General features: G+C 40.3%; 1 protein-coding gene across 2 annotated transcripts in view; it reads left to right on the top strand.

The window, feature by feature from the left end:
• LOC124595908 (tRNA-splicing endonuclease subunit Sen2) overlaps positions 1–17,581 on the top strand; it is a 52,030-nt gene extending 34,449 nt beyond the window's left edge. Inside the window, exons 4-5 of one of the 2 annotated variants that reach the window (XR_006978258.1) lie at positions 8,948–9,036; positions 17,312–17,449. Coding sequence is in view for 1 of the 2 variants with exons in the window: in XM_047134820.1 (XP_046990776.1) it covers positions 17,312–17,473 (162 nt within the window). In the remaining variant the exon portion in view is untranslated. Of the gene's footprint in view, positions 1–8,947; positions 9,037–17,311 lie in introns of both variants that reach the window. The other variant, XM_047134820.1, reaches the window with a different exon arrangement.
• The last annotated feature ends 2,683 nt before the right edge of the window (positions 17,582–20,264 follow it).

Here is a 20,264-nt window from a genome sequence, read left to right as displayed (position 1 = left end):
ACAGAGCATCATGGATATCGTAGAATTGTATATTGGGAATGATCTATTTGAATGTATTAGCAACAAAACCAACAAGTATTACAGTCAAAATTGCAATAGAAGGAAACTGGATAAAAAAATGCCGAATTTGTGACGTTACGGGACCCGAACTTAGAAAATGATTTGGACTTGCTATCCTTGTCAGAATTGTAAAAAAAGCAAGGATAAATGATTACTGGCAATGAATCTGTTGATAGACACACAGATATTTTGCAAAACGATGTCCCACAACTGATTCAGACAAATGTTATCATTTTTACATTTTTCCGACAACAACAATAAACCGGATAATGCCGACCGGCTTTTCAAAGTGCAATTCATAATTGATTATTTTTCCAAAAAGTTTAAAGAAACGTTTCATCCAAGTCAAAACATCTCAGTTGATGAAGGAATGATACTGTGGCTTGGACAGTTAAATTTTAAAGTTTACAATCCATCGAAAATTGCGAAATATGGCATACTCATTCGGATGCTGTGTGATTCGAGTACGGGATACATTTTGTTATTCAAGATATATTTTGGCACTGGATAACCTTTAGCAAAAAATAGTGATGGAACTATTGACACCTTCTTATGGAAAGTGGCATCACCTCTACATGGATAATTATTATAACAATGTAGAACTTGCAGAGAAGTTACTTGAAAAGAAAATTAGAGTTTTTGGAACAATATGACAAATAAAGGCTTTCCTTAAAAATTAAAGCGTTCAAAAGTCAATGTGTTTGATGCTTGTCATCAATGGAAAGGTGGCAAGCGACTGGCGATAAGCCAAGTAATCTGAATTAGCACTGCCGGCGCCAAGCAAATAAATTTGTGTGGATGGCAAAATGTTAATTTCTACATGAACTGTGAAATGTCTGCCACTATGGTTTCACAAAGTCCACCATCTTTGGCACTCCCGGCATACAAATCTTCATCGACACAAAGCACAGTCCTCAACACAGTGTCAACATGGAATTCCCAGCCACGCGGTTGGCTTGGACCATGCACTGGTGCTACCCCTCTTGCTCCGGCTAACGTTCGGGACCACGCAGTTGCTGACAAGCCCCGGCTTGCCGAACCGCCCGTGCGGCCACGCCAACTCCGAACTTAAAATATTTTCAGGGCACCACAACTCGCCCGTTACCTCACACACCTCCACTTATTAACATTCTGGCTTGTCAGAATGTTCAGAAGTAGCACCCTTCAGTTCACATAAGTACGTATAAAACAAATTACAAAGAACAGAATTAAATGATTAAAACTCCAGGCCAATAGTGTTTACAAATTTTTGTAGTGGTCTGGGAGCAGCATGAATTTTGAATTAAACTTAAACCAACACAAATTATGAACGAAATGGCATATTTAAAAAATACCTGCAGTTCAGTTATGCTCAAACAATTTTTTGGACAAGAAATATATTTTTTTAAATGCACTTCTTGTGCCACTCAGCACTAAGGCGCCTTCCTTGCACTAATTTTTCCTTCGCATTGTACATGCTCACATGGATTTAACACGAAGTATTGATCAACTCACATCAGTCTTTTGACCAAGTGCCTCGCAGAAATCGTGTCTGCCTCTGACTTCCGAGCTCCACCATTTATCATGACAAATCTGTCTACAACGAAAACCAAAAGTAGAAACCCGTCGACAAACCATTTCCCAAATCCAACCAGGATCCTCACTAAAGATTCCCTCCAGCAGAAAACTACACTTTAGGAACAAAGTCACAAGGCAAATGACTGAATCACTGTAAGCTCAAATTCCCACAAGTTGACTTTAACAAATCCTTCTTACTTCCATGCACCAAAAAATGCGTGCACATACAATTACAATTTTAATACCCTTAAAATTGATCGTTAAATTCTTTGCCACACTCTTATACAAAGCATAAATCAATACATATTTTACCTAAACCCACGAGGTCACTGACCTCCAAGCACCCTCAGTGCCTAAACTTCCCCCTCTTGCATACGTACAGTGCCACAATAAACTAACAAATTACTAATGAATCCCCAAGTGAAACATATAAAATTATCCCTCCAGATTTACTACCACTAATTACAATTAGAACAGCTTTTCATTTCTCCCTTAATAAATCATTCTCTATGTCTGGCCCCTTCTCTCCCAGTTCTAGCGTACACACACCCTGTTCTATCCATCCCTCAATCTCGTATTCATCCCAAAATAATGCATTAAATATTTCCTTTGCCCCTAATTCATTCCTTCCCTTTTCTAAACCCTTAGCAATTTTAAACTCCTCTCCTTTCCACATATGCAGCAGTAATGACCGTAACATTTTACTGTACAAACGCCAATCCGTCACACTAAAATCACACTCCTCCTTCATATACCAATTTATATGAACTTCATTACACAAACTATCCCTATCCAGACTATTTACTTCAGCCCTCTCTAAATTTTCTGTTAGTTCTTCCACACCTTGTGCCAATTCACTACCCACAGCATGCAAAACTTTACAGTTTTTCCCATCCAAAATATCGACACTTGCAGCTTCAACAAAATTACACATCAACTCACTGTTAAACTCTTTTATCTTCCTGAAAGAATACATTAATGCCTAAGCCATCATCACCATAAATATTCATCTCAGCAACCTTATCTGCTTATACACCATTTAAATCACTACATAAATTCACTCAGCTTTTCTGAATTGTGCAGGTGGGAACTTTCCCTGCAATACATCCTACATTCCCGTAACCCTCCTGTCCTCAACCTTTGTTAGTCACTGTCCTCACACATCCCTCCCCCTCCCTGTTCCCATTCCAGCACTACACAGCCGTCATTTCACCACCACACCTAGTCTTTTTATTTTCTCTCCTTTCCACTACTTACCCCCTCCCCCCTCCGCACCTTCTCTCCTGCCCTCCATCTAAACTGTAACACTTGACTGCCCGCCACTCCTACCATACTATCCCTCCCCCTCCCCGCTCCAGCCTCCTCCTTACCCCCACCCAATCGCCACTCCCATCATGCACTGGTGCTGCTGTTCACAGTGTGGTCTCAGATCTCTGAGACTGCTGATGTGTGTGCAAGTTGCGTTATGTGTGTGTGTGTGTGTGTGTGTGTGTGTGTGTGTGTGTGTGTGTGTGTCTGCTGCTGACAAAGGCCTTAATGGCCGAAAGCTTTAATTGTGTGAATCTTTTTATTGTACCTATCGCGACTCAGCATCTCCGCTATATGGTGAGTACCAACTTTCCTCCTCTGGTATTGTTACATTCCATCCTGGATTTTCCATTGTTTAACTTTACGTGAATCGTACACAACTTAATCCTCCGCCGCTACATTACACAAATTGCTGCTATTTTGTCGTACAATTTTGGGACTTCCAGACTTGCTACATTCCACTGTGATTGGACAAAAAGCAGCACACACTGCCATTTCTACACACCTGTCATCCAGATTAACCTCCAATCCTATTTTACATACATTCTCACTTTCACACTCTGACAAACATTTTAGATTGACACATTCATCAATAAGTTTCGTTTCGCCTCCATACGTGACTAGAATCCGTAAATTCCTTCCTCCGAAGTTGATACTAGCTTTTACATCATGACATAAATTCCATTGCTCTGTTCCTTTAAACAGAAATCATCTACCTCCACCGATACATTTTTAACTGCAACTGCTGGCGAAATCAATGCTAAGCCTCCCTTAGTAACATTGTCGCTTTCTACTAAAACACAATCACCCTCACTTGCAGCTGGCGAGACCAAAGCTACACCACTTCACTAACATCGATGCTTTTTGCCGACTCACAAATACTTGCAACTACAACATCTTCCTTACTGCAATTGCTACTGTTTGCTAATATCTTTTCAGAACTCTCCAAACAATTTGCTTTCAAAAAATTCATCCCCTCTGTAACTTCTTTTTGAACCACTGAATCTTTGCATTCATCACCATTCACACACTCATTCATTACACATTCATAAATTACATCGTTCCCCGCAAATTTATTCCCATTACTTTTACTTAAATTTCTCACAAATCTATGCTTCCACCGTTCGCGCCTGCTTTTATTGAAAGAGCGACCTATATAACCTTTCTCTTTAACATGCTCCATATTACGTATTTGTTGTCTTTCTCCAAACCTACCAACATTTCTACCATCAGCATTGTCTCCAGTCCTTCTCATTGCCTTTTCAGATCACCATCTCCAAATTCGAGATGTGGCGAACATCAGTTTCCTGACTGGTTGTTATGCGATTGCACTTCGCGCGAATTTCCCCCATCAAAGCTGCATTCTTTACTTGGGTCCCGTCCACGGAAGTTATCACTCCCGTCTGTTCTCCAACCATTCTGCTCATTCCAGCTACTATCTCCCTGAGAATTCCTTTGATTTCTCTCACGATTATTATTTTGTTGATGATTATTTGGATTCCCATTTTGATAACTACCACCAGGTTGGCTTGGAGGTTTGAACTTCAAAGCCCCCTCTAATTTTTCTACAAATTCTAGAAATTCGTCCACGGAATCACATGAACAATGGACAAGGTCCCACTGAAAATTATCGGGTAATCACCTTTTTAACATGGTGATTTCAGTTAAAAACCCCAACGGATGTTTCACATGCATAAGCTTGCCAGTTCACGCTTGTAAAAATCTCTCATCGTCCCATTACCGCACATGTAACTCAGCCCGTTTAAAAATTCATTTTCGATGCGCATCTGTTTTGCATCGCTCCAGAATTTATTCAAAAAACACATTTCTAACTCTTTGTATGATTCGCACGAACTACATTTAACATTTGCCTAAGACTGTGAGTCTCCCTCCAAATGCTGTTTAACGTATTTCATTTTTGCTTCGTCTGACATGCCATGAACAAAAGCATCCCTGCATGCAGCCAAGAAATTTACTGGGTGATACCTTCTGTCATCTGTGTAATGTTTCACAGATCCGGTATTTGCCCAAGGGCCTGTTGGAGGCTAAAGAATTTAAATCACTTTTTATCTGTTGCATTTGTTTTTTAGCTTCATTTTCACTAGTGATACTGGACTCTATTTTATCTTTAATTTTGCCCACTTCTTTCTCCCCCTCAACTTCACGATTGGCAATGTCACTAATTGCTAAGTTTATATTGCTTTTATGAGCATCTTGCGCTTTTATACATTTGCTTACTTTGCCCCTAATGTTCCATCTGTATCTTATCAATTTTTTCCCCAAGATCTTTTTCCATTGGTTCGATGTTAGATTTTACTATTACAACTTCGCCTGTAATTTTCCCCATATCCACTCGGACACATTTTAATTTATCATCAATTACTTTTTCAAGGTTACCCGTAATTTTTTCAACTTCTTCTTTTATAGCAAAGCCTATTTCAGTTCACATTGTACCCATATCAGACCGAACTGTATCCATAACTGTTTGCAATGTGCCCATATCTGTTCGCTGTATACCTGTATCTGTTCAAATTGCACTGATATTATTTGCCATTGTATTCATATTATTTCACAATCCCTGGATCATTTGCATTAGCTGAGACATCATATCTCCCCCCATATTCATTCCCCTTGCCTGAATTCCTACTAGTTACACTTTCGCACTCTGATTTCAGACTAATCAACTCACTTCCATTTTCAGAATGACACATACTAGGTGACTGTTTCGTATTTGCGAGCTCTATAAGTGGAGCTTGAACTTCAGAGTTAAACACTATCTCACCATTTGCACAGGCACTTATCTGATCTGAGATGGTTCCCTCCGCCATGGTGATGCCACTAGTTGTAGTGGAAGTTGACATTGAAGACTGCCCTGGAGTACTCGAAGACACTGCCGTCGTACTGCTGTTGAACTGCGTCCGCCACTGGAGAAGTCGCCTGATGTAACTGTAGTTGCTGCTGGTTACCACACTTTCCAACCGTCTCCGATACTGCTGTCTGTTAAACCCACCAACTGTTACCGTTCCCTGCACTCAACTTATTTAGACTCTGAGCCCCACGCAAACTGCCTTTAACTTGACAGATTAGGACCTCTGTTGAGAGCATGTGTTAGTTGTGAAAATTACTATATAATTTCACTATTTCCAGAAACCTACTTGCAGAAGGAAAAACCGATATTACATTGTGTTTTGTGAGAGGCTCACTCTACAGAAATCTCTACTGGTTTTGCAAAGGTTTTTACGCTTCACATAGTTTGCTGAATAACAGAGAACAAAGGAATTACCACTTTGCAGGACTCAAATCCCAGAGGAGAAACCTCCAATTGCGGGCTTTCAAATAATTAATCCACCACCACTCCGTCTTCAGGCCGCAAGTGGCCCATCGGGACCATCTGACCGCCATATCATCCTCAGTTGAGGATGTGGGTAGGAGGGGTGTGTGGTCAGCACACTGCTCTCCCGGTCGTTATGATGGTTTTCTTTGACCAGAGCCGCTACTATTCGGTCGAGTAGCTCCTCAATTAGCATCACGAGGCTGAGTGCACCCCGAGAAATGGCAACAGCGCATGGCAGCTGGATGGTCACCCGTCCAAGTGCCGACCACGCCCGACAGTGCTTAACTTTGTTGATCTCACGGGAACCGGTGTATCCACTGTGGCAAGGCCATTCAAATAATTAATGGTGGCCCTGAACTATGTACCCTCAGACTCAAGAGCTGAAGTATTAAATGTTTTGGCTGGGGTTTCATTGTCTAGGGGCTGGGATACATAGTTGCCGTATTACAAGCCATATACTACTGAGTCTGCGGTATATAATATGAATATACACATGAATCGAATGGCGGAGGTTCCTATCAATCGGCAATTGCGAATTTTGAATGTAACATAGAAATTTATAAATGAAAGATTGCAATTAAGGAGTGCTGCGATTGACTAGAGCGCTCCCACCATGTCTCCAAGCCAACACACACTCACCAACATATTGAAACACATACGAAATACTGGGTTTACATTTAAATAACTTGAAATTAAATAAATATTCTTATGGCTGGACCATAAACACGCTCTTACACACATTATTAAATACATAAACAAATTAAATAAACATATATCAAAGGAATAGAAGCAAAAGTAGGCCAGTAGCCTAATGTCTCTGTGCTTTCTAAAACAAAGTAAATATTCGACCAATTTCTTCATGATTAGTATATATCGGATATAAACAAAGACATAAACGAGTAAATATATTTAGAAGCGTTCTGCTACCATTTTTTCGTGTAACTGTAGAGTACTTATGGCCTGACGCGATCAATAGTAATAGGCCACTTTGATCTCCAATAACTCAGGTACTATTCAAGTTACATGCCTGTAATTCATATCAATTTAGGTTTACACTAATAGCTTTCCAAAGACACATCAGCCGAGAAAATCTGATGAACTGTTTAGATTTTGGAAATTCGTTGCTCGGTGTTACGTGTATAATTTACAGTCAGAGACTAAACTTTAAACTAATAAAGATATTGAAAATCTGATTGTACGATCAGAATCATCATGCAAATAATGGTAATGTACATGTTTCTTCTTTAGGTATCATGATTCCTCTGGCTATTATTATTTTTTACGTGAACTGTGAAATGTCTGCCATTATGGTTTCATAAAGTCCGCCATCTGTGGCCCTCCTGGCATACAAATCTCCTTCATCGAAACAAAGCACAGTCCTCGACACAGCGTCAACATGGAATTCCCAGCCACGCGGTCAGCCTGGACCACGTGCTGGTGTTTTCCCTCTTGCTCCGGCTAACGTGTGGCACCATGTGGTTGCTGACGAGCCCCGGCATGCCGAGCAGCCTGTGCGGCCACGCCAACTCCAAACTTACAATATTTTCAGGGCGCCACAACTTGCCCGTTACCTCACAAGCTATCTGCTCAGACTCCACATAACATGTTGTTGTTGTTGTTGTTGTTGTTGGCTTCAGCCTGAAGACAGGCTTTATCCAACTCTACAAGCGAAGCTGTCTTGTGCTAGCCTCTTCATCTCTATAGAATCACCACAAACCTACGTCCTCTGGAATGTGCATACTGTATCCAAGCTTTGGTCTCTCGCTACTGCCCCCCTCCCCATTCACCAATGCTTGCTTTACATATGTACGAAAACTTACACGCTATGTCTCAAATGTCTGTCAAAGACAATTTTTAGGCATACATTTTCAAGAGGATTTGAAGTGCGAGAGAGATCTTAACAATGTAAATAAGAAACTGTATACATGTATGTATGCTGTTAGGACTCTCACTCAAAATAGAAGTTTCGTATCAGTGTTGACAATGTACCTTGAGCGTATCCAGTCACTGCTGATGTATGGAATCATTTTTAAGGGAGTTTTACAGTTTAAAAAATTAAAATACAGAAAAAATTATCAATAATATTATGAAAAGGATATATTGCTAATCACCATGTACATCTACTTAATTATTCTTCAGTTCACAATTAAGTACATGGAAGAGGGTTCCTCGAACCAGCTTCAAGATACTTCTCTACTGTACCACTTGCGAACAGCACGCAGAGAAAATGAACATTTAAATCTTTTCGCATGAGCTCTGATTTCTCTTATTTTCTTATGATGATCGTTTCTCCCTAAGTAGGTGCTTGCCTAAAAAGTATTTTCACACACTGAGGAGAAAGTTGGTGATTCAAATTTCATGAGAAGGTCCTGCCACAGCAAATACGCCTTTGTTTTAATGACCGCCACACCGATTGATGTGTCATATCCACAGCACTTTCTCCCATGTTTTGTGATAATACAAAACAAGCTGACGTTCTTTGAATTTTTTCAATGTCCTCTGTCAAATCTACCTGATGCACATCCTGCGTGGCCCAGGGCAGACAAGTGTAATGTAAGCAGTCTCTTTAGTAGACCTGTTACCTTTTCTAAGTGTTCTGCCAATAAATCACTGTCTTTAGTTTGCTTTACCCACAATATTATCTTTGTGACCATTCTGATTTAACATAATGAAACTTTCACTCTGCAGCGGAGTGTGCACTGATATGGAACTTCCTGGCAGATTAAACCTGTGTGCTGGACTAAGACTGGAACTCAGAACCTTTACCGCGAACTGTGGTGAGTCGTTGGAGGAAATAGTGTCTTTTTATATCGTAGGGTAGGTTACAGGTAGTAGGCAGATGGTGTTGGCCTATGAGAGCAGACATTCTCTTAGTGGGCCACAATAACCGGCCACAATGGTGGGTCCTGGGTGGTTGGGTTTATGGACTTTAGGGTGCAAGAAGGAGGTAGGATTGAGGGGGGGGGGGGGGGGAGAGAGAGAGAGAGAGAGAGAGAGAGAGAGAGAGAGAGAGAGAGAGACCCAGGTGAGAGGTTTTGAGATAGTCCTAAGGGTTTGAAGAAAGAGTGGAGATCCTATTGGATTCCTGGAACGAAGTCACTGTGGCAGGGTTTGTAGGTAGATGAACCTGACAGCTGGCAGAGTCCGTCCGCCAGCTAATCTTTGCAGTTCAAAACCACAGTGGATGAGCCTTTGTGGCATGTAGGATTGTAAGGTCAGGATCTGTTTTTATGTGGTGGATTGTGGTTGTTTCTGTGGATGTAAGGTTAGTTTCCATGTTGAGGTTGTTAGGGAATGATGAGAAGGCAAGGTTTGAGGTTAAAAAATTCTGGAATGTTATCAGGAAGTGATTTGGGGCAATGGGATTGGATCGTGGTTGGAAGGAGTGAACTGAGTCAGGCATGATTTAATGATGGCTTTGTGTTGAGTCTGATAGAAGTGGTTGGTAGCAAAAAAGTATTTCCACTTTTAGGGGCCAGGAGAAGAGGATAATGTCTTTAATGAGTCCAGCATGACAGAATTTGGGAATGGAGCAGAAGGTAATGCCTTTGGAAAGGACTGATACTTCTGTGGAACTAAGGCTTTTGGAGGAGTAGTTCATGACTGTATTTCAGGTCTGCTTAGGTTCTGGATTTTGTATAGTGGTGGGAGTGAGTTTCTGAGGTGTGAGAGATTTTGGAGGCTGTTGTAGAGGTGGTGGATAGCAGTAGTCCAAGGCAGGAGTAGGTGGGGAACAAGCTGTAGAGATTTTAGAGGTGGTATTGTGCATGTTGCTTTATTTATGAGAAATTGAATGCAGGAATTTGGGATTTCAGAAAGAGAGAAGTTTATGTATGAAGAGGGAGTATTGCAAGTAGATTTGGGTCTGATTTACATGACGCAGTAGTAGGCAGGTGAGGGCAATTGACTGACAGAATTTGGACAAATAGAGGTCATTATGGAAGGAGGGGCTGCAGCTGGAGATGGGTAATTTGATGATACGGCCAATTGGTGAGATTCTATGATCTAGGTAACTATGCAGGAACAGTTTGTGGAGTAGGTTCTGGCAAGGAATAAGGAAACTTTTCTGTATTGGTCCGGAAGAAAGGAGCAAGGATCCGAGGTGGGGGATAAAAAAAGTATAATATGTAAAAATATATCTGAAAAACTCTTAAAAATATGCGCAAAAACTCACCAAAGGACAGAATGGATGAAATATGGGGAAAAGAGGTAAAACTTGGGGGTGTAGAGCCAATAGTGAAAGGCCAAAACAAACTAAAATTGTTGTGAAAACACAATGAGATCAAAGAGAAAAATAAATACAAAACAATAATGTGGAATGCAGATTGGTGAGTGGGTATGTGTTAAGAGAGGAGACAGCGGATGTAAATGGATTAGGTGAGGTTAGTATGAGCATGCTGGAATAAGGAAAGAGAAAGGAGGGGGTGGGGGGGGCGGGTCAGTTGGTACTTAAAGGTTCAAGAAGTTTGTGTGGCACAGGGAGGTATGGAAAATAACACACAAAAATGTGTGTGAGTGAGGCAGGAGGAGTGATCAGTCTTAAGGTCTGGTCATGTGATCTATAATCTGTTCATCATAAGAATAAACCTGATGTAAACATTGTGCTATGTATTCTTCCACGTTTGCTGGAATCTCATTGGATTTCTGTTTCACGTGAGACTGTAGCCAAGGTGCCTCGATTACTGTCAGGTATGATAATAAGGGTAAATTTTGTGCTGTGCCTTACGCCCACATCGACGTAGTGATAATAGGGGACAACAGCTTTACCAGTGCATTTAACTCGGACAGCACTGGCCGGTCAGCTGGTACAGCTAGCCTGCAGTGTGGCCAGCTGCAGTTCACAGTTAAAAAGAGACAAGCAAAGGAGCAATACAACTTTGAATGTCATTTAATTTTTAAACAGAATGAAATAATGCAAATCCCCCACAATATGCTCCTTAGACGACTTGATGAAAACCACAACACGTTATCGTTTTTAGCTAAAGTACTACTGTAATTTAAAAAAAGAATGATGAAAAGTCCTGACTTGAGCAGTGAGTAATTTTTCTGCATAAGCTGTGTGTAGCATAAGAGAGTATTGAAGGATTTCACTGTATAGTTAAATATTGAAGGCACTGAAGGTATTATGTACAGTCAGTCGTCTGGTAATCTCTTAGCTCCTTCCTTATCCAAATCCAAAAAATACATTCCAGTTCTCGAAGTGTCACCTGCTATGTTGATAACAAGCCTATCAACAACAGAGCCCACAAAGCCAACCAGGCACAGCATTTTCTCTTCTTCTTCTTTTATGACGGGCCGTTCTGTATCTCGCCAGCATTCGGCAGTGATGCATGAAAAAGCTGCATGCATTAGTTCCAGTATGTCTGGCAGCTTAACTGCCTTGTTACTTCTCGGGCCAAATCCCGCAGCTTGGCTCCAGATCAGTTCTGTTGGGTTCATATTGTAGTAGTACAGTATCAAATGTAAAAATGCAGTATTTGTATGATGTGCTCGATGCTGCGAAAATGATTGTTTTTCATTTTTCTACGATACTTATCTACCTTTGTGGTATAAAATGGTGGACGTAGTCCAAATGAAGAGGATTTGGTTTTTCATTATTGCCTTGAAAAATTAAATTTTGATGTTTTCTTAATTTAAACAACTTTTATGAACAGTCTTTCATAAAACATCGATAATACGAATTTGTATTTGAAATGGAATTTCGCGTCCAATATGTAATTAGAAACAAGATGATGTGCATTATTCATGAAAAATGATGAGTTTTATAATTACGAGATGTAGGTATTTCAAATTGAATGAGAAAAAAAATGACACTGGGGAGATACAAACCAACGCACGAATAATCGCATTTGGTTCACTTTACATTACACTACCAATTGCGCTACACGTTCAGTGCAGGTTTGTGAATCAACTGCAGTATATACAATGCTGGGAAAATTTTAAACCAATTCAGACCACAACCTAGTGATGGGAGAAATACAAGTGAAGTTGAAAAAAGTCTGGAGAGGTAAAGCAAAGGAAAGACTAAACATAGAAAGACTCAAAGAGGTAGGAAAGGCATCAGATTTGGAGAACAGATTTATGGAAAAATGGCAAAGAGGTAGTGTTGATGAAAGTGTTAATGACAAGTGGATAAAAATGAGGGAAGGACTCATGGACTCTGCCAAAGAAGTACTAGGAATTAGAGTATCCCAAAGCACCAGGAAAGAATGGATAACAGAGAACATGTTGAAAAAGATGGAAGAGCGCAGAAAGTGGAAAAGTGTAGAAACTGAAGAAGGCAAAAAGAGGTACAGGAAACTGAATAATGAATTAAGAAGAGAAACTGAAGAAGCAAGAGAAAAACGGATGAAACAGAAATGCGACGAAATAGAGAAAATGGAGAGAGAGGGAAAGTATGAAATGATGTATAGACTGGCTAGTGAGATAGTTTTTGAATGTAAAAGAAAGAGGAATAACATGGAAATAGAAAGAGCGGATGGTACTCTAGCAGAAGAACCGCAGGACGTTTTGAACAGATGGCAAGAATATATTGAATGTCTGTATAAGGGGGATGAAATGCAAAGCGAAATTAAGGTTGAAGAGGAGCGCTATGTGCAGGAAGGTGGAAAGGGATTTACCATTTTGGGAGCAGAAGTAGAAAAGGCGCTGAAGGAGATGAAGAATAGGAAGGCATGTGGAATAGATTATTTGCCAGCAGAACTGTTGAAGAGTCTGGGAAACAAGGCAAGAAAAGAAATAATCTACCTCTGTAACGAGATATATGACAAAGGGGAATGGCCTGAGGACTTCGCTGCAACAGTTATGATACCAATAGAGAAAAAGAGAAATACTAAAAAATGTTAAGAGCACCGGACCATCAGTCTAATTTCTCATGCAGCTAAAGTCTTGCTGAGAGTGTGGAATAGAAGGTTATATGGCAAGCTGGATAGAGGGATTGCAGAGGAGCAGTTCGGATTTAGAAGAGGAAAAGGAACGAGAGATGCTATTGGCCTGCTAAGAACTATAGGTGAAAGATATATGGAAAAGGGTAGAGAAATCTTTGCTGTTTTTATGGATTTAGAAAAGGCTTTTGAGAGAGTTCAGTGGAACAAGCTGATGGATATCTTGAAGAGGAAAGGAGTAGATTGGAAAGAGAGACGACTGATACAGAATCTATATTTACACCAGAAAGTAAGGATAAGGATTGGAAATGAAATATCAGAAGGAAGCAGCATTGGACGAGGTGTTAGACAAGGTTGTTGCCTTTCCCCACTGTTGTTTAATGTATACCTTGAAGAGATTATTGTGAAAAGTTTAGATGGGAAAAGAGGAATATGTATTGGTGGAAAGAGAATAGAATGTATAAGATTTGCTGATGACATGATATTAGTGGCAGAAAGTGAGCGGGCAGTGAATAACATGCTCAAAGATCTGAATGAAGCTTGTGTGGAATATGGGATGCAAATAAACACAGCAAAAACAAAGAGTATGGTCATCAGTACAAGACACAGACAGTCCAATATTAATCTACCATTAGCCAAGTAAGTGAATTTAAATATCTCGGAAGCACAATAACTGAAGACTTGAGATGTCACTCGGAGGTGAAAACTCGAATTGCCATAGTGAAGGAGGCATTCAACAGAAAGAGGAGACTCTTATGTGGCAAATTAGATAAAGGACGAAGGAAAAGGCTTGGCAAATGTTTTATCTGGAGTGTGGCACTATATGGGGCAGAAACATGGACACTGAGACGAGATGATGAAAAAAGGTTAGAAGCATTTGAGACGTGGATGTGGAGGAGAATGGAGAGAATAAGCTGGATGGAAAGAGTGAGTAATGAAAGAGTATTGGAAAGGGTTGGTGAGAGAAGATGTCTGCTGAAGGTTGTAAGAGAAAGGAAAAAGAACTGGTTGGGACATTCACTGAGAGGGGAGTGCTTGCTAGTAGATGCTTTGGAAGGATTGGTTTGTGGGAGAAGACTGAGAGGAAGAAGGAGATACAAGGTGATAGACGACTTAAAGGAAAGAGGAAATTATGCAGACCTGAAGAGGATGGCAGAAGACCATACAGCTTGGAGAACTACCATGTGAAAACCTGCCTTTAAGCAGAACACTGATGATGATGACCGATTGCGCTACACGTTCAGTGCGGGTTTGTGAATCAACTGCAGTATATACAACGCTGGTAAAATTTTAAGCCAATTATCTCTGTAAATTTATTAAAAACATTAAGAACGGCCTATTTCTTGGCACTTTTAACTGTGTTCCATGCGTGTGTTTCACTATGGAACGGAAAGCAGCCTCAGCCATTTTCATACTGCCCATTAACAGCGCGACAATCAGAGCACAACAGTGCAGAGGCTGTGACTGTACATGATTTTTGAAATAAAAACTACTTGGCTAAACCGTGATTAAGAAAAACATTGATGGCTGTTAATACATTTGAATATCTTAAATTTTCATTTAACATAACTTAGTAATAAGATATCTAATACATAAGTAGGACCTACTTCCAAGAGTGTAACAACTGTTACACCAGTGTACGTGTGCTATGGCTTCTGACCAGTCGTCACGTTTGTGTTTGTTTACATCAGGTTTATTCTTATGATGAACGTATTATACAAACTAAGCTGCAACCACTGTGCTGCTTTACAAGGGTATGGCCAAGAGACAGCTGGACCATCCAGTTGCATATTTCCAACACACATGCTTCACTTCAGTGACTGCTTCCCAGCGTGCACCAACTGGATCCTTCCCACCAACACCAGCTTTTCTAATTTGCACAGTTGTGTACTCTCCCTGGAATATATCACATGTTCCTCCTGGCCTCAACCTTCGTTAGTCCCTGTCCTTTCCCCATCTGGCTGCTTCCCTCTTCCCACTCCCGCACAACTCAGCCTTCTATTCCACCAATGCACCCATTAGCTTTTTTTTCTCTCTCCTCTACTTCTCCCTTTTTCTGCCACCGATCCCCCCAAACCACCAGACTGCACGTAGCAGCCTTACCTTGTTGTCCCCTCCATATCCCTGCATGCACCCACAGGCAGCTCTACACTTTCCACAAGCCCTATCTTGCTATCCCTCCCCATTGAGCCCCAGCCTCTTCCCTATCTCTCAACCACAGATTGCATTCCTACCAGGCGGATTTGCTGTATGCATTCCAGCATCTGTGACTAGAGACAGTGGTTTTGTATGTGTGTGTTTTCTACTTTAGAAGGACTTTTGGCCAAAAGCTCAAATGTGTAGCAGTCATTTTATTGTGCTTGTCATTATTCCAGCCTGGATTTTCCATTGTTTAAAAAAGATTATCAGGGTGGTAAAGGAACCTCACTGCAGGGATTCCTGTAGACCCCTTTTTAAAAGTCTGATAATATCCCTGTCTTGTTTGTATAAATATGAAATACCAATTTTTACAAAAGGGAGCTTCTTAAAAATAGGAAACATCTTCAAGCATAATTATGATTTACTCTCATGTGAAACTAGACAGAAGCTTAACCTACACATAAACATAGTAAGTACAAAATTATGCAAAAGAGGAGTACATCCTACTAAAGTTGTGTTATGTAATGATATAGGCCTTCTTACTTAAAATGCATACTGACATCAGGATCCATCCTACCAGCACCAGCTCTTCTGAATTGCACTGCAATATATCCTACTTTCCCCCCCTGGTCTCAGGTTTCACTAGTCCCTGTCCTTCACTCGCCTGTCCACTTCCCTGTTCCTCCCAGTCCAGTGCTACCCAGCCTACATAGCCTTCTAGTCTATCAGTGCATCCACAGTCCAGTCGGTTGTTCCCCCACCCCCCCACCCCTTGCACCAGCCATGTTTACTCGAGTAACTAGGTGCAATTAAGAACAAAACACTGACTATCTGGTGACTGTCATCTGACAAAACAAAACAACCCAATACAATGCTTGTGTGGCGGTTGCCGGAACTACAAACTATTGCACTACCAAAGATGAGACAACTCCATCAATTAGTTTGCCAGTTATGGACTTTTAAACAGTGGATACATTTTTTTGGACCCCTCTGTATATACAAACAATGCATTATGTCAGTTTACATTATTATGTACTGTACTTTGATTGTGTTGAAAATGCAGTCTCACTTAATAGCTACAAATTAATTATGTTACTTGAATTGCATATGATCTTGAACAGTGGGTGTACATCAGTTATTCCGAAATCAGTTCGTTATTAATAAAATTTGTTGACCGCAGTCATTCATCCCAGCTTCTCAAAAACTTTTTTATTTGTAGGTAGACTAACTATTTAATAAAAGTTCAGCACATTTGATTTAAATTATCCACTATATTCGTGAATGAAACTAGTAAAAAGTGTGTCCCTTACAAAAACTGGAACAAGACTAACTCAACATGGCTTTTGTCATGTTGCTTATATAACAGTTTAACAATCACATTTAGAGTTTGGCATTGCAACATAAGTATTTTTGTAAAAATACAATTAAAACTTTATGAATTTATACATTTTATGTGTGTTGAAAATTGCAAAATGAAATAAACAGTTTCTTTAGTTGGCTGTCGTGTTTGTTATGCAATGCAAACAAAATGTGCAAAATTGCATAGAGCTAAGTTAATTGATAATACTTTTTGATGAGTACACAGATTACTACAAAAATGGTGCATCAAAAGATGCTAACATATTTTAAGTATTCTTGTATCAGATGCTTTTCATAGAACTAATAACTTGTACAGAGCAAAATTGTTATGTCTTAATTCTAAGACATAATTTAACAATTACCAGAGTGATGCGTAATCAGTTAATCTGATGTGCTGGCTGTGAGGTACAGAATTATTTAAATATAACATATCAACTGAATTAAAGTAACTATAATCACTATTACACATATGAACTAAATTAGTTGGTGTTCACACAAAGTTACTATAATATGCAACTTGAGTATCAAATATTCCGGAATCATTAGATATAGAATGTGTGGTCCCGCTCTGCTGTGTTACAATAAATGCAAGCAGTGTACTTAAAATAATTTACTGTCCTGAGTAAAACATGAATAAAAAAACTTAATAATATTACTATTTATGTTGCAGGAAATACTGATGTGTCGTGTGGTATGGCCACGTTCAGTAGCTGACCATGGTCCAAATACCCCACAGCAGCTTGCTCGATTTTGTGTACAAGAGGTCCTGCTCAAAAGATGGGTCTCTTCCCAAGAACGAGAAGAACTTGATAGAGAGGAGATTATTGAGTAACTGTTATACAGTTGTTACTATCATGATTCAATGTACACACATATTACATACAACAGTGTAACAATGACTTAAAAACTGAACAAACATGAATCCAAGTGAAGTTCGTGATATGTGGGCTTAATTTATCTAATCATCAATACAATTTAATTTCCCCCACACAAAAAACCTTCCTTTTGTCCATATGCCTGTATATTGACTGCAACACGGGAACGGGATACAGTACAAGGCGAATGGGTAGCTATGGGAAATGAAATAGTAGTGGCAGCAGATGACCAATAGGTAAAAAGACAAGGTCTAGTAGAAATCCTTGGATAACACAGGAGATACTGAATTTAATTGATGAAAGGAGGAAATATAAAAATGAAACAAATGAAGCATGTGAAAGGGAATACAGATGTCTAAAAACTGAAACTGACAGGAAGTGGAAAATGGATATGCAGGAATGACTAGAGGACAAATGTAAGGATATACAGGGTGCCCCACATAAAACTGGTACACCTTCATGTACCAGTTATTCAAATGTAGTCGAATACCTTGTGAAGTGGCAACACTGTCGCAGAAGTTGGCTACACTGCATTTTGTTGGAAAGTTGAGTGCAGCTGTGTGTTCATACACCAATTGCTGTAAAAAGCTGATATTTTCGAGTTGTTGTAAAAATGGGACAGTTTGCATTAGGACTGCGAATTGATGTCGTGGAGTGTTACATAAAGACAGGGTTCATCAAGGAATGTAAAGAAGTGTTTGAAGTGGTAGCAAGCTCCCCATGACCAGCACTTTTCAAGATCTTTATATGAAATGGAAGGCTGTAGGATCTGCTCGGAATGTGCAGACGAATAGGCAACCGACAATGAAGACCTTTGAAACTCTAGATGGAATTCGCATGGACACACTGAGAAATCCTAGCAAGTTGATAAGGATGTTATTGCAGCAGGTTGGTGTACCTTATACATCATGTCATTGTGTACTAAAAGATATGAAATTAAAAGCCTGTCGTGTGACAAAGACCTGAAATTTGAGGATCAGGAAAAAAGAAAAGAGTTCATCATTGTAACTGGCTGTTAACATCAATTAGTAATGGTTAACTTGACTCCTTGCTTTACTTCATGTCAGAGGAGTCCTGGTTTCATTTGTCCGGTTGTGTAAACTCTCAGAATTGCAGATACCGGTCACAGGACAATCAACATACACTGAAGAGCCAAAGAAACTGGTACAGCTGTCTAATATCATGTAGGGCCCCTCTGAGCATGCAGAACTGCCGCAGTATGATGTGGCATGGACTCGACTAATGTCTGAAGTAGTGTTGGAGGGAAATGACACCATAAATCTTGTAGGGGTGTCCATAAATCCACAAGAGTATGAGGGCTGAAGATCTCTTCTGAACAGCCTGTTGCAAGGCATCCCAGATATGCTCAATAATGTTCTTCTTTGGGGAGTGTGGTGGCTAGCAGAAGTGTTTAAACTCAAAAGCGTGTTCCTAGAGCCACTCTGTATCAGTTTTGACTGTGTGGGGTGTTTCACTGGCCTGCTGGAATTGACCAAGTCTGTCGGAATGCACAATGGACATGAACGGACGCAGGTGATCAGACAGGATACTTACATACATGTCACCTGTTAGTGTTGTATCTAGACATATCAAGGGTCCCATATCACTCCAACTGCACATGCTCCACAACATTACATAGCCTCCACCAGCAGGGTCCATGGATTCAAGAGGTTGTCTCCATAACCGTACACATCAATCCACTTGATAAAATTTGAAATGAGACTCGTCCGACCAGGCAACATGTTTCCAGGCATCAATAGTCCAATGTTGGTGTTGCCAGGCCCAGGTGAGGCATAAAGCTTCGTGTCTTGTAGCCATCAAGGGTACACGAGTGGTCTGTTGGCTCTGAAAGCCCATATCGATGATTACGTCAGATGGTTCTCATGCTGACACTTGTTGATGGCCCAGCATTGAAATCTGCAGCAGTTTTGCAGAAGTGTTGCCTTCTGTCATGTTGAATGATTCCCTTCAGTCACTGTTGGTACCGTTCGTGCAGGATCTTTTTCTGGCTGCAGCGATGTCGGAGATTTGATGTTTTACCGGATTCCTGATATTCACGGAACACTCGTGAAATGATCAAATGGGAAAATCCCCACTTCATCGTGCTACCTCAGAGATGCTGTGTTCCATCGCTCAAGTGTTGACTACAACACCATGTTCAAACTCACTTAAATGTTAACCTGCCATTGTAGTAGCAGTAACCAAGCTAACAATGTGCCTGACACTTGTTGTGTTATGGGCATTGCCGACCACAGTGCCGTATTCTGTCTGTTTACATATCTCTGTATTTGAATATGTATGCCTATACCAGTTTTTTTGGTGCTTCAGTGTGTTCTGCATGAAGAATGCCCCCACTCAGAGAAGGTAAGTATTTGGTGTGCAGTGTCTGGCATGCACATTATTGGACCCCTAGTTTTCAATTACACCATAAACAGTGCCAGATATCTAGAAGTATTTGACTCTTTCTATGCTCAATTGAAAGAGATCCAGAGAAGCTGTATGCAGTATTCCAAAAAGATGGAACAACCGTTCACACATCCAACCAAAATATGGAACAACCGTTCACACATCCAACCAAAATATGGCCCACTTCACCAACTTGTTCCCTGAAGACAGACTTCTCAGTAGAGGCGTCTGGACCCCAAGGTCCCTGGACTTAACATCATGTAATTTTTTTAATGGGGCACACTAAAAAGCAAAGTTCTTGCTAACAGTCCTTGCACTCGCACAATAGATGGTCTTAAACAG

Source organism: Schistocerca americana, chromosome 2, assembly GCF_021461395.2.
Source record: "Schistocerca americana isolate TAMUIC-IGC-003095 chromosome 2, iqSchAmer2.1, whole genome shotgun sequence".
NCBI lineage: Eukaryota > Metazoa > Arthropoda > Insecta > Orthoptera > Acrididae > Schistocerca > Schistocerca americana.
Note: the sequence above shows the minus strand (reverse complement) of the source record. Positions and strands in the feature narration are given on the sequence as shown.